This window comes from Budorcas taxicolor, chromosome 5 (assembly GCF_023091745.1).
Source record: "Budorcas taxicolor isolate Tak-1 chromosome 5, Takin1.1, whole genome shotgun sequence".
Taxonomy (NCBI): domain Eukaryota; kingdom Metazoa; phylum Chordata; class Mammalia; order Artiodactyla; family Bovidae; genus Budorcas; species Budorcas taxicolor.
This window is the reverse complement of record NC_068914.1, coordinates 52,662,916-52,679,008: the sequence shown is the minus strand read 5'-3', so window position 1 is coordinate 52,679,008 and position 16,093 is coordinate 52,662,916. Positions and strand designations below refer to the sequence as shown.

The 16,093-nt window shown below is 35.2% G+C and overlaps 1 protein-coding gene across 1 annotated transcript in view; it reads right to left on the bottom strand.

Annotated features, from left to right (window-relative positions):
- Nucleotides 1–16,093, bottom strand: part of NAV3 (neuron navigator 3) — a 382,585-nt gene that overhangs the window by 64,021 nt on the left and 302,471 nt on the right. Inside the window, exons 20-22 of the mRNA XM_052639853.1 lie at nucleotides 14,424–14,476; nucleotides 9,415–9,438; nucleotides 6,608–6,685 (exon numbers count right to left, since the gene is read on the bottom strand). Of these exons, the coding sequence (XP_052495813.1) occupies nucleotides 6,608–6,685; nucleotides 9,415–9,438; nucleotides 14,424–14,476 (155 nt within the window). The remainder of the gene's footprint in view (nucleotides 1–6,607; nucleotides 6,686–9,414; nucleotides 9,439–14,423; nucleotides 14,477–16,093) is intronic.

The following is a 16,093-nucleotide window of genomic DNA, read 5'->3' as shown; positions in this document are numbered from 1 at the left end:
TTAAATCCTAATGATAAAATTGCTTGCTTTCCTTTAAAATAGAAAAAGCTTTGTTAATATTCACCAAAAGAAATGCAAGATTCTATATAACATCTAAAAGTTTCAAGCCTCTCAAATAACTGTAAGGTTTAGCTGTGGGACTATGAGTCCTTGAATGTGCCATTTTATAGAAAATTAGTTCTTTTTACCATCTGAGCAATATATTGCTTATATGTAGTAGTTGTCAGTAAAGATAAAATGTTCACCATTAGAATGCCAATTTTTAATCTTTAGAACATTGCTCTTTATTATTTATATAATTAATATAAATTAATTAATTTATAAGAACATAAAATTGGCTACAAAAGAGTATTTTCATTTGAGTCATATTGTTCTCAATGAAAAGTAGGTTAAAAGTATGTTTATGAAGTGCTGCTTTAAGTTATGTCTCCTTGGCTTAATTTATCACAATAGCTTTGTTACTTTGAATATAATACAAGGTTAAATTTCTTACCAATTAGATTAATAGAAAGGCAGTACAGTAAGTAAATAAAGGAAGGAATTTCTACCAGTGATAATCTTTGTCACCTTATTGGAGAGAAAAGAGAATATAAGATCAGATTAAACTATAGGAAAATATATCTTATCTGAAAAACTTTATAAAATGATGACTTTAAAAAAACTGTGGATTTTTAGGGGGACTGTTAATCATAGTTTACAGGTTCTGAGTTTTCCCTTAGAAGTTGCATAATTTTCAAGTCAAGAGTAAAATTGCATTAGTGTATTAAGGGCACATAGATATGTGACAGACTTTATTTTTGGGGGCTCCAAAATCACTGCAGATGGTGACTGCAGCCATGAAATTAAAATACACTTGCTCCTTGGAGGAAAAGCTATGCCAACTTAGGCAGTATAATAAAAAGCAGAGACATTACTTTGCCAACAAAGGTCTGTATAGTAAAAGCTATGGTTTCTCCAGTAGACATGTATGGATGGGAGAGTTGGACAATAAAGAAGGCTGAGTGTCAAAGAATTGATGCTTTTGAACTGTGGTGCTGGAGTAGACTCTTGAGAGTCCCTTGGACTGTAAGGAGATCAAACCTTTCAATCGTAAACGAAATCAGTCCTGAATATTCATTGGAAGGACTGGTGCTGAAGCTGAAGCTCCAATATTTTGCCCCCCTGATGCGAAGAACTGACTCATAGAAAAGACCTTGATGCTGGGAAAGACTGAAGGCAGGAGGAGAAGGGGATGACAGAGGATGAGATGGTTAGATAGCATCATTGACTCCATGGACATGAGTTTAAGCAATCTCCAGGAGTTGGTGATGGACAGGGAAGCCTGGCATGCTGCAGTCCATGGGGTTGCAAAGCATTGGACACGACTGAGTGACTGAATTGAACTAACTGATTAATGAATATTCCCTGCTTGTGGGAAGGAAATAGGTAAAGTCTGTCAAGGAAATAAAATAAACAAGACTGAATATTAGTTAAGGGATAAATTTTTAATACATACTGTCTTTAGTTTTGGAATCACATAACATAATCTGAATACACATGTAAAGAATTGTGGTACTAAACAATAAGATGGAATACCACAGTTAAAAATGCCGGCAATTGCATTTGTTCACTCAGAATTCAACAACATCCCATCAATAAAATAAAAAATACTCTTTACACATATGTGTATGGGGATGGATAGATAGGCAGCTAGGTATTTTATATACATGACTCTGAAACATCATAAAGATTTCATATATATAGATAAATATAAATATATATAATTATCCCTTCAGTGTTTGTCATTGTTAATTATGTGCAAAATATTTTTTCTTAAGCGAGATGCAGAAAAACAAAAGTAACTGCCTGGTTATTTAAAAATATGAAATAGAGCAAAGAAATAGGGCACAATCCTAAGCAAAAATAAAACCTGAGAAATTTGGTTAAATGACTTATGTGCTGAAAGACAAAACACTTTGGTTACACATTCATTCAGCAATATCTTTGAAAGATAGTAGTAATAACTAGCCTTCGTGCCCATTTCCAGATTATCTAAGGGCTGACATTTGTAAGAAAATACGTTAAGACACAAATAAGTGCATCCCACCTGGCTTGGCTTTAAGCAGCTGTGGGCGAGAGGTCAGGGGTTACTGGCTGTCTGTCTGATATGACCATTCGTTCCTGGGGGCCGTGGACTGTGGGGCTGCTGTTCAATGGTGGGTACTCGTTCAAAGAAAGCCAGGCAACAGTGCTGGCCCACATTGCTCCTCTCCTTCCTACAGACAACTTAATGGACACACGTCCAAAGAGAGGTTTCCCAGGGCTTTCTCAGCTCTGCTCAGAGACCTGCACAAATTGCTGGGTAGGCTCAGTGTACCTTCCACTGAACGTCGGTTATACTCTGTCAGATAAATGAGATGAGATAGCCAAATATATTTCTGACTTACCAGTGCCTCTTTTAACAAAGGGGAAAAAGACATTTTAGTAGAGAAGCAGATGTTTCCAATTTAAATATTAAAACACAGATTGCTGTGCAGACTCCATATAAATACAATAATGCCAGTTCCAAACATCTGATACACCAATTGCAAAAAAAAAAAAAAAAAAAAACCTCAAATTTAGGAAAAACATTTAAGTCCTGACAGAATTATTCATATATTAAGTAAACTGAATAGATCTTAAAATGACTACTAAATAAATAATAACAGTTAATGATATTTTCTATAGAACCAAACATTGCAACTTTATATTTATAAATTCTATACAAAAATGGCCATTATAGTGATCTCATTTAACCAAAAAGTAAAGTTTACTTGTGGTTTGAATAAAATAATAAAAGACAGATCTCTAACTCCAAATAGGAAATGTACAAGAGTAAACATTTTTCAACTTATATTGAAGCAATTCTACAGAAACTATTTTCAGTGTTATAATTAATTTTTATAAAAGTATATTAAAATGTATGCATATATAATACGTGCATCAACAGATGCTAACTCAGAGGTAATGAAGTAAAGAACACTCTGAATGAAATTCAAATGCAGCATTTCCTAGAACTGAGGAAAAACCAAGTGTTTTCTCAAGTAAATCCTTTGATGATTCATAATGGTGCACTGAATCTAAAGTGACATTTTAAACTAGATGCTAAAGATAATGAGTTCAGGACAGTTTGCACCTTATAAATAATTCAAATTTCTGAATGTGTAAAGGAAACTATATCCTTAAAAATACAAAGGGACATAAATATACAAGACTCCACCCTTAGTAATTATGAAACTATTAAATGTTTAAAATAGGATTGGCATTAAAATTATTTTATAAATATTGATGAACTCATCCACTTACACAAGTTCTTCACTACTGCAATAGAGTTAAAGTGAATTTTGATAAACTGTTTTGTAAAAGAGTAGAAGATAATGTGTATCTTCATTACCTGAATCTCCTGACTTTTATCTTCTGACAGTTTCAGCAATACCTTTATCTGATGGTGAAAAACTTTAACAATGCCTATTACCACCAAATAAAAAAGGCACTAAACGGTGAAATAAGATAGAAATGTGCAAGAAATTAAAAACTAGACATCTCTTTTAAAAATTGTGATAGATCTTTAGGTGTTTGATCTTTTGACTTGAAATAATTGTAGATTCACAAGAAGTTTCAAGGAGAGTACAGAAAGGACTCCTGTACCCCTTTGTCCAGCTTGCCTCAATGGCTATGTTTTATCTAATCATAGTGTAATGTCATTTCTGGTACACATACACGCACGCACACATGTAAAGAACCACCCTTCATCACCACCAAGCTCCCTCTAGTTTTATTCCCACCTCTCAGGAAAGAGGCGACCACCATTCCTAGACCCTGGCAATCTATACAATTTTGTCATTCAAGAATGTTGAATAAATGGAATTATACAGCATGTGACTTTAAAACTCAGACTTTTTTCACTCAGCTTAATGCACTTGAGATCCATCCAAGTTGCTGTGTGTATTAAAAGCTATTGTCCATGGTATGTATGTATTTATCAGAAGTTGTTTATCCATCGACCTATTAAAACATTTCCGTTATTTCCAATTTTTTCACTATTAAACAAAATAAAGGTTCTATGTGTGGGGTTTTGTGTGGGTCTGAGGTGATTTGAGAATATTTCTAAAATGTATTATGACATAAAACTAGAATAACATACGAAATAGGATTAAGCTCCCACCCATGTGTAAAATATACTACTACTGATAACACAGACATGGACAGGAAAGGCTGGAGACATTTGGATAATTTTTCAAATACTGCTGCTACTGCTGCCAAGCCACATCAGTCGTGTCCGACTCTGTGCGACCCCACAGACGGCAGCCCAACAGGCTCCTCTGTCCCTGGGATTCTCCAGGCAAGAATACAGGAGTGGGTTGCCATTTCCTTCTCCATTTCAAAGACTAGCCCTTTTTAAACAAATTTATGTATTTGGCACCACTTTCTCTAATTTTGTGTTTCTTACTTTTATTTTTCTTTATTGCCCTTTAGGGAGACAATATGGATTTTTTTTCCTTAATTGCCCCCTTCTTCCATGACCATTTTCTTTTCACAGATATGCTGGATACCTGTTTATATCCTCTCTGTATATCTCTGCTTTAGGCATAAAAGAATACTTTTTTTTTTTAACTGTAAGAAGCTATATTCATGCTGTGAAGGTCATATCAATTCCCAGCTGAGGACACATACTCCATAGTCATGAAAACAAATCAATGAACACAGTGCGGCACGCATGACTTGAGAGAAGTGGTAGGTAGCCAAAGTCTCACATGTTTTTAAAATGTTTGTTACCTTTTGCAACAGTGGTGCTGAGCTGTTCTCCAGGACCGTCCTCCTATGTCAGAACTTGGTTCCTTCCGTCGGGGGGTGTGTGTGTGTAAGCCTTTGCAAGTGTGCACTATATATATATATGTATTCATGAGTATATAGAAGAACAATGTTGAAAGGACACACAAGAAATCAATAACCACAAATGGAACTGGGAGCCTCAGAGGGAAAAACAAATATATTTTGTTTTTATTAAATGCTTTTCAATTTTTTTATTAAAATTTTTTAATGCTTTAATTTAATGCTCTATTTAATTTTTTATTAAATGGTTTATACATGCTTATTTTATTTTTTGTTTTTCTTTTTTAATACAATATACATGGACATTTGTCACTTGGTACCCATGGGAGATTAGTTTCAGGACCAAAGTCCATGAATGCTCATGTATCATAGTTGGCCCTCTGCATTTGAATTACACATTCAAGAGGTCAGCCAACCATGGACGGTGTATGGTTGAGCTCTGAACAACGTGGATTTGAACTAGGTGGGTCCATTTATATACATATAATTAATGTGTGAATCCACTTATGTGAGGAGTTTAAAATATTTATGCATAAGTGGACCTGCACAGTTCAAACCTGTGTTGTTCAAGGGTCAACTGTATTACTTTCTAAATGGAGATGATATATATATCACTCTGTAAAAGCCCAAATTCCATTATGTATAGCAGTAATTTATTAATCCAATAACAAAGTATACAAGTCCATGCAAGAGACATTTACAAAAGAAAATAAAACTCTGAGTAATCATTCAAGACATTTGTATCTTTACTATCCAGGGCATAGGGTCGGTTACTGAGCCTTCCTCGTTGCAGACAAACTTCTCTCGAAGTTAAAAAAAGATAAAATCCATTCAAATACAGTGCTAAAATGAACTCCTTGTGAGGGAACTAACTTACACACTGCGGAAGGAAGATCTCTCTTATTGAAATCATACACAATGGGCCCACACCTGCTCACTTTTGCTATGTCAAGCTTTGTTGAGATGGAAAAACTCAAGGCAGAGCAGAGCGTGGTAAGCCAGTGAACAGGCCCAAAGCCACCCAGAGGGAGTGAGCAGATTGATGTTGAGCAAAGGTGTCAGGACACATGGCAAAACAGCAGGCGCTTCCTCACCCCCCCTGCTGCTTCGAGACCCTGGTCCTCAGGACCAGGCACAATGCCACATGCCCTCCTGGACGTCTGCATCTACTCTGAGTGCTCCCTGGCACACTGAAAGATCTTCAGTAAATGCTAATATCATTGGTAGTCTTTATCACCATCATTTTTGCTATCTTCGGCTCCTTAACCTATGAGAAGGCTACTAAGGTTTTTGAGAGAACTATAGCTCCTTTACAACATAGCTAAGATACCCAAATTCAGACCAATCTAATTTTTGAGAATTAATTGGATGCTTCATTAATGGTTCAATAAACTGTGCTGAAGGAGTCAGTGTGCATGAATCTTTTATCTTCCATGGTCAATCACTGTCAACCCCTCACTGTCTGTGGCTAAAGAAAGTCTTATGCGTGGGGAATGATAAGAATAAGAAAAGAACCTTTCTAGATGTTACCAATGTTCCAACCTTACAAGAGACAAAAAGCCATTTTAACCACATTCTCATTCCTCATGAACTTGGATTTAAATGTTATGATTCAGTGTGCACAGTCCCCTGATTTAGAGACTTAAGTCTGTATCATTTGGACATCTAATGTTTGTGAGCCTGTTACTAAAATTATCCCATTTACTATTTAAACATCTGTTTTAATATGTCAAAAAAAAAATTAAAAGTGACTTACATTTGCTGAAAGTTGAGATGTGAGGGTGGCAACTTTTTCTTGTGATGCAACCAGCTCTCTCCGTAGTTTATGGATTTGCTGAATGTAATTTAAAAAATCAAATCAATAGGGTAATAAATTTAAAATAAATAAATTTAAAAAAAGGAATTTAGTCCAAAAAAGCAAACACTATAATTAGTTCATTCTAATACCACTGTATCAGCACCAATTTCCAAAACTTAAAGAAATGTGAAAGCTGGCTACTGAGTAACAATTAAATGCCCCTTATAAAAAGAAAGGCAAGCGCCTACGTTCACAACTGAAGTTCGAATCGGCACATTAAAGGATGGTTTTTTGTTCATTTGCCATTTGCTTCAATCCTTATTTGCCATTGCTATTTGAACCCAGAATCAGTTCGCTCTGTCTACTGGTCCTTCTACCTCTAGAAATTTATGGTAATAAAAGCTTTTCTTTTTAAAAGTTAAATACACGTGTATATTTTCTGGGTCTTTTTCTTTTTCTATCCATTTTTGTATGTTTATTTCCTATATTTTGATAAGTACTAATAATAATAAGCTGTAGAATATTCCTACAGTCACTGAAAGTTGGCTACAATCCAACATTTAATGATTCCATACTTGAAAATAATTTTATTGGCTGAAGTTTTCATTACTAACACTTAGAGAAGCCTTCTCAAATATTTATTACAATGTCATTTATTCCGTGAGCTACTATGAGCTCCGAGCAGAATCGCTTTATAGATTATCCATAGTTTGGAAAAAAGGGGAAAAGTCAGTAAGACTGTGTAAATGGCTAGACAAACCAATAACAAAAATATGCTAAAATGTTTTCTTTTTTTGGTTTACTCCATACTCAGGCTGTAGTTTACCCATCCATCTCCCCTCCCCGTCCTCCCACTTGCTCTGGTCATGGCCGTGCAGTGGTCCACAGCATGTGTCCCCTTAGCCAGGTCTGTGCTTCGTCTTCATGTCTTGTTAAATGGTGTTTTACCCCCATAGCAGTAAGCTGAATTGGTGTATCACTATGCAGCTACAGGAGAAGGCAATGGCAACCCACTCCAGTACTCTTGCCTGGAAAATCCCATGGACGGAGGAGCCTGGTAGGCTGCAGTCCATGGGGTCGCACAGAGTCGGACACGACTGGAGCGACTTGGCAGCAGTAGCAGCATACTCAAATAAATTAAACCAAAAAAAGGTGAGAGTATTTTTAAGTTTCAGTACTTTCCAGGGTTTAATCTGCATGTCTCATGATGCCATGAAATATAAACAGTGATAAGTAAGGTTAAAATGTTTACAAGAATCTAAAATAAAGTCTACAAGTACACTTTTGGTCTCAAGGGATTTTAATTACTTAGATGCCAAACATTCTACTCTGATGATTCTCATTTCTTCAAAAACAAGTTGCTATTGTTGTAGTTGGACTTTCAAAACACTATCTTAGTTTGAAAGAGCATTCTTAATACAGTCCATTAAGTGCTTATTTTTCCTACTCATTAGATTTTTGTAGAGAAGAAATGGTGGTCAATATTCAAACATTCTAAAAAAGAACGAAATTTTAAACTGGGAATAGAGACAGGGGATATTAATATAATTTCAGCAGATGTGATTCCATTTGACTCCTGTACTTTAAAAAAAAGACACACCCAGATCCAAAGAGAATTTGGGTTCATTCAAATGATGATGACCACAAATAGCTCTAAGAGGCATCTATTTTCTAAAAACAGTACAAAGTCCAAAGAACACTTCTCAAATTAATATTCTCTATTACATGATTATATTTCCTTTAAAATTAAGAATACAAGAAACCTGAAACTAATGTAAATCATTAAAGAGAATGATCCCCTGTGGGTATAAATAATTAAAGTGGAGGTGGATAACTACTAATATGGCAAATAGATGTGGTACTTGTATGCCTTAGTAGCTACACAAATTACGGTCAATGTAGGAAGCTTTGCCATGTCCCCATATATAATTAGTTTAGGTTTTTCAAAATTGTATTTACTCTTTAGTCTAGCAATTATACAGATAAAATTGGCATAATTTACACTTTCTCAATATTTTTATTGTAATATATAGAGAGAGAATAAAAAAATTTACTGTAAATATTGTAAAGTAAAATAGTACAAACTTCACTCTAGAAGACAGATAAAATAAAACTTCAAAGGGAAGAGTTACTTTGCAAAGGCTATTGCCAATGCATTTTTCTTTGCTCAGGGTAAAACCAATCAAATAGTCGTTAGCACATTGTGAATAAAGGCCTCATTAAAGTCCCTCTGCTCTCCTTGGAAGGACAACTTTCAAACAAAGGGAAAGAAAAAGAATGTTCTCTCCAGGTTGCAATCTGATTTGCATGTGATTGGAACGAAGTGTGTGATTAGAAGAACATAGTGCACTAGACATCAAGTGATCAGAAGCAGAAAAGTACTGGGAGCAAACTGCACTGTGGAGGCCTAGTGCCTCAAATGTAATACTTGCCATAATCCTACGTGCTTAGTCTCAGCAGTGGGGGAAGAGACCACATATTTATTCAGACATCAAAGATTTTTAAGTGATTACTACTAGAGACAACTTAATAGATGCTGAGTTAAGACCTCAAGCTAGAATGTGAGAAGAGAGTTTGCTTCTAAAAACTTAAGTTTCACTTTCTTTTAAGAGGAAGTATCCAAGACTATTTATCATTGCTGGGTCACCTTGATCAGCAGTGCTAGAGCTATGGATTGTATCACAGAGCCCTCTGGTGGTAGAGCTATTCATTTCATCCTAAATGTAATCGAAAATAGTCAACTAAAAATGCTGCTAGGTTGTTACCTCTGAATGAGCCTTTTCTTCAGCCTGTAAAAAATAAAAGGAAAAAGAACTTAACTATAAATAATGAGTATTAATTCATTTCACAAGTATAAAAGAATATAATAAACATACTGTGTAATTTAAAATGTTATTTTGGTCTAATGTAAGAATAATAAAATATAAGATATTAAATAAATTAATAGTAAAAGTAGGAACTGTAGGACTGCAAATGATATTTATTTATATATAGACCATATTGTATTTTGAAAACATAGGTTATTTGACTGATGGATATATACTGTGTCTTAAAATCTTTAAAAGTATAGAATTAAAAGATGATGCTACCTTAACATCCAGACAACAAATAACACAAACAAAAGTTATAAAATTATATTTTTAAAAGGTGATTGCAGGAAAAAGTAACAGTGTAGATTTTTTTTTTCATACAGATTTTAGGAAATTTGTACTCCATGAAATCATAGAGATTTTTAGCCAAGACCTAGGAGTTGGAATTTTATTCTGTGAATTATAAATCATAAAGAATGCCAAATATAACTACAGGAAAAACATTTACCTGTACTGACAACCATAGAAAATCAGCTTATTAGTTACTATTTGGTTGCCTTTTTCCTAATGATCACTAAATAAGTTTATTGGGCTGCAAGTCAGCAAAACAGTAAAACACCCAGTGGTGAAGTGGTGAAAAAAGTGGTTGGCAAACACAGGCTTTACAGATGCCGGAAATAAGAACTGCTGTAGGACCTCAAGGGGTGTTTTGGCCTCAGCTGTAGAAAACTCCTAGCTCTGTTTTTCTTCTTCTCACCGGGCTGCAAAAATGCCAGACAATGAGTTACATGTGCCATTATACTTGGGAAGCTCCCTCAATCTGAAAAAAGCTGGAGAATGCATAATATTGCTGAACATTACAAGTCTTCATTGCCTTGAGCAGCTCCAAGGATGAAAAACAACTTCTTACCTCCTATTTCTCTTTTTGTGACACTTTCTGATTAACTGATGCAGAACTACCCGAACTACTTTTTAATTCTTTCATTTCTCCAGAAAACATAAAATGAAGCAAAGTAAAATAACTCTCAGGATATTTTTTATGCATAAGCACCTCTTTTAAACAGGGTTTTGTTCTTTTATATATTTTCTCTAGTCTTAAAAATATGAATAGTTAGTAAGACACTGGGAAAGATAGTAATAAGACCGGGAGCTGACTGTGGCTCAGATCATGAACTCCTTATTGCCAAATTCAGACTTACATTGAAGAAAATAGGGAAAACCACTAGACCATTCAGGTATAACTTAAATCAAATCCCTTACGATTATACAGTAGAAGTGACAAATAGATTCAAGGAATTAGATCTGATAGACAGAGTGCCTAAAGAACTATGGATGGAGGTTTGTGGCATTCTAGAGGAAGTAGATCAAGACCATCCTCAAGAAAAAGAAAGGCAAAAAGGCAAAATGGTTGTCTGAGAGAGTCTTACGAACAGCTATGAAAAGAAAAGTGAAAAGCAAAGGAGAAAAGGAAAGATAGACCCATTTGAATGCAGAGTTCTAGAGAATAGCAAGGAGAGATAAGAAAGACTTCCTCAGTGATCAGTGCAAAGAAATAGAGGAAAACAATAGAATGGGAAAGACTAGAGATCTCTTCAAGAAACTTAGAGATACCAAGGGAACATTTCATGCAAAGATGGGCACAATAAAGGACATAAATGGCATGGACCTAATAGAAGCAGAAGATATTAAGAAGAGGAGGCAAGAATACACAGAAGAACTATACAAAAAAGATCTTCATGATCCAGATAACCACGGCGGTGTGATCACTTACCTAGAGCCAGACCTTCTGGAATGAGAACTCAAGTATGCCTTAGGAAGCATCACTACAAACAAAACTAGTGAAGGTGATGGAATTCCAGTTGAGCTATTTCAAATCCTAAAAGATAATGCTGTGAAAGTGCTACGCTCAATATGCCAGCAAATTTGGAAAACTCAGCAGTGGCCACAGGACAGTAAAAGTCAGTTTTCATTCCAGTCCCAAGCTAAGGCAATGCCAAAGAATGCTCAAACTGCCGCACAATTGCACTCATCTCACAGGCTAGTAAAGTAGTGCTCAAAATTCTCCAAGCCAGGCTTCAATGGTACATAAACCATGAACCTCCAGATGTTCAAGCTGGATTTAGAAAAGGCAGAGGAACAAGAGATCAAATTGCCAACATCCGTTGGATCATTGAAAAAGGAGACAGTTATGAGAAACGTCTACTTCTGCTTTATTGACTATGCCAAAGCCTTTAACTGTGTGGATCACAACAAACTGTGGGAAGTTCTTCAAGAGATGGGAATACCAGATCACCTGACCTGTCTCCTGAGAAATCTGTATGCAGGTCAAGAAGCACAGGCTGGTTTCAAATCGGGAAAGGAGTACATCAAGGTTTATGTTGTCACCCTGCTTATTTAACTTATATGCAGAGTACATCATGAGAAACGCTAGGCCAGATGAAGCACAACCTGGAATCAAGATTGCTGGGAGAAATATCAATAACCTCAGATATGCAGATGACACCACACTTCTGGGAGAAAGCAAAGAGAAACAAAACAACCTATTGATGAAAGTGAAAGAGGAGAGTGAAAAAGTCGGCTTAAAACTCAACATTTAGAAAACTAAGATCACGGCATCCAGTCTCATCACTTCATGGCAAATAGATGGGGAAACAATGCAAACAGTGACATGCTATTTTGGGGGGCGCTCCAAAATCACTGAAGATGGTGACTGCAGCCATGAAATTAAAAGTCACTTGCTCCTTGGAAGAAAAGTTATGACCAACCTAGACAGCATATTAAAAAGCAGAGACATTACTTTGCCAACAAAGATCCATCTAGTCAAAGCTATGGTTTTTCCAGTGGTCATATATGGATGTGAGAGTTGGACTATAAAGAGAGCTGAGTGCTAAAGAATTGATGCTTTTGAACTGTGGTGTTGGAGAAGACTCTTGAGAGTCCCTTGGACTGCAAGGAGATCCAACCAGTCCATCCTAAAGGAAATTAGTCCTGAATATTCATTGGAGGGACTGATGCTGAAACTGAAACTTCTGAAACACCTGATGTGGTGAACTGACTCATTGGAAAAGACCCTGATGCTAAGAAAGATTGAAGGCGAAAGGAGAAGGGGACAACAGAGAATGAGATGGTTGGATGGCATCACCGACTCAATGGACATAAGTTTGAGTAAACTTCAGAGGTTCGTAAGGGACAGGGAGGCATGGCGTGCTGCAGTCCACGGGATCGCAAAGAGTAGGACATGACTGAGTGACTGCACTGAACTGAATACTTAGTAAGACAGTAGTTAAATAAACAGTAGTTACCTAATAGAATCCCAATAGCCTTTATAGCAAAACTGTTTTAAAAATAAACACTGACCTAAAGCTTTAATGTTTTACATCTCAAATTTATTTTAAAGTTAAGTGAATCTTTAAGTAAAGATTCAATATTTTAAAATTATAATAATTTCAAGGTTTCATATAGTTTGATTTTTGAATTAGACATATATTAGTATTTTAAGACAATTTCATAGACAGAAAGAAAGTTAGAAGTTGTTTGCCTTGACACATATGGTGTGATTAACCCTATTTGGTTTCCCTGGCATTTTGAATATTTCCTGCCAGTTTATTCTGTCCAAATCCTGCTTTAGGTTTGCTAGGATTATACAGACCTGAAGCTCAATAAGTAATCTGCATGTTTAAAAGAGCACTGTACATTATTTACAAAAATTGTATAAAAAGAAATTCATCATTTTTATTATTAATCAAAAACCCTGAATAAGTTACATACACTAACTACATGTATAACTATTGCATATTAATTATATATATGTATATGTGTACTGTATAGAATCATTTCCTTGCTGACTTTTCAGAACTTTTTCTTTAATCTTTGCTTTCTTTCCTATGCTTTGGTTAGCAATACTTGGTAGCTGTTACCATAAAGTGGAAGCAATGAGCCAGATTATTAATATTATATTTCTTTTGGTGGGTTAGGTATAGATTGATGATATATGATGAAATATGATTACTTCTTAGCATTAAATAGTGGTTTTGAAGCTGGCTCAATGTCCTAAAGGATGGTAAACAGCATAAAACATCTTTCCTAAATAAAAATATATTAGATGTTTCTTTATTCTACAAGCCTTTCTTGGTCATTCATTTATCCTTTCAAATTTATTAATTAAAAAATATTTGCTTTATTATTAGCTGTGTGTTAGGAAATATGCTGAAGGGATCCAGAAAGAACTAACTCAGCCCTCACTCTTATTAAATCAATACAAAGTAGATTAAAAGTACAAAACCAGTTCAATACAATTTTTAATGTACATGACTGAAGTGACTTAGCAGCAGCAGCAACAGAATGTTCAAGCCTCAGTGAGATTCATAAACTAAAATATACCTAGGATGAAGGAAGTATTCTGTAAAACATAACTCCCTGTAGACTAATTTTTAGAAAAAGATGAAATTATAGTAACTGGGCAGAAAACTTAAACTTGTGAAAACAAAATATATTTCACAGACTGGAAAAATAAGTTGATATACTGGCATTTCTCTCTTAAGAAATTAAGTTTTAAAAATCACCCTCTTTAAGAAGATTTAGTTTAAAACCCCTTTAATACAATTTTCTCAAAAAATGAACTTAAAAAATAAAAAAAAAGAAAATGAAGAACATACCACAGAACAACTACCAGTCAGAGAACCAAAGAAAAGGGGTCAGTATGATAAAGTTATGATGGAGAATAGTACACGGTTTTAAGGGTTTTGAGTCATAAACCATCAGGTTTTATGAAGTTCAGTTTTTCATCCACGCACTGATTACAAATACAAGTGTGTTATAGAAGAATTGGTAGAGTACCTGCCTCCTTACCGGATATGCAAGAGCTTAGAGTACACCTTTATGTCACTGTGGAACTTGTGTAAATGTCAACCTATTTAACAAAGGTTGGCAAAGGCAAAAGGTTTCTCATTACAGCCGACACTTACCGTGGAGTACAGAGAAGAAGTGCTGGAGACCAATGACAATGAAGAGCCATGAACTGAAGGAAGCAAAAAAGAGCAAGAGGTAAAATAATGATGTCTGTTCAGAACCACCAGGCCTTTACTGAAGAATGAAGAAGAGGTGGTTAAGGAAATAAAAATAACATAAGAATCTGAGGACAAGCCTGCCGTCAATTTTTAGAGATCCAAATGTTCAGCCATGGAAAGGTCCCATACCTTTCCCCTAAAGTACTTCCTCTATCATCTACAGAGAAAAATTGACAAATGTAAGCCCTTCTAGTATTCCATGCACATATTTCAAAACAGAGTAAGCTCTCACACAATAATTAACAGAAAATCAAGGACATCTTAAGTTACTATGAAAGTGTAAGCTTACAAAAAAATTTTATGTATTTTATTCTATTTCATTTTTTATACAACAAAGGTTGATTTTCAGTATTTTTCTCCATATGCGTTCAGGGAAATAAATTATTTCAACATTATCTGTGATGAGCCTGTTATACTCATTTAAATGAAGTATGGTTTCTTCATAATTTTGGTAATAGAAAAGTATGTATTTCAAGGGGGTGTCTCTTAGAAATTAAGAGTGGAAATTTTATACTGTCTTTTGGGGAGGTGTAGAAAAATATCATCTCGATCAGTTAACAGAATGATTTATTACTTCTGCAAGTCCAAGGTATTAAGCTCAAAGGAGGATGCAATTGTGCTTAATCATACTTGTAGAAAAGTTCTTGCTCTTTTCATTGTGGGATAATATATAGTTATTTCTGCTTACTCATCCATTAAAGAAACATCAGTTGAGTACACACAATGTGACAGGCCCTTGCTAGATGCTGGGACTATAAAATTGAATGTCACAATTCTCAGAGCTCAAAAAGAAATAGAAATGTATGTAACTAAAAACAAAATCACAATGGGGCCATATAAATACTATTGAGAGCAATGTACTGGCTTTTAAGGAAGCGCTGGGGGTGCTCACACCTGGTCTGGAGAGGTCTAGGAGAAGAGGTGGAATGATAATAAAGCGATGAATTTGAGAGCTATAAGGTCAGATTATTTATCCACATAAAGGAAGGTCAGAATTTCCAAGCATATAAACAGTATTCTCTCTGCCAGGGAAGCAACATAGAAAGCCATGAGCATGTTTAGCACATCATTTTTCCAGTATTTTTTTTTATAAAAGGCCTATCCATGAAGAGAGAGAGAACCATTTTAGAAATGCAATGACTTTACATTTCAGATTTGTTATATTTTGCCTACATCTGCAGCTATCAGGAGGCTCTCAGGGTAGAATTCACTGTCACAGTGAATTCAGTGCTTTGGTTAATATCCCAAAAGGCAGTGGCAACTGCGGTCAACTGATTTAGTAATCACCTGGTAAATAAACATACTACAATGATGACCTGAAGACCATCAATTTTCACAGCTGCCTCAATTTTAGTCAGAAGGTGTTTTAAATAAGAAGGTAGGAAGGGGAAAAATAAAGGAACAGAATTGCTCTTTACTGTGTTTTCATCCTTAGAAATTACAGACACAGAAATCGGACGTAACAAAGTTATGAAACTTTCTCAAGTTTATACCACAAATAGAGAGATGACCAGTATGTTTCAAGATCGAGTCTTCTCTGTTATAAAAACTGACTAAGGCCCAGGATA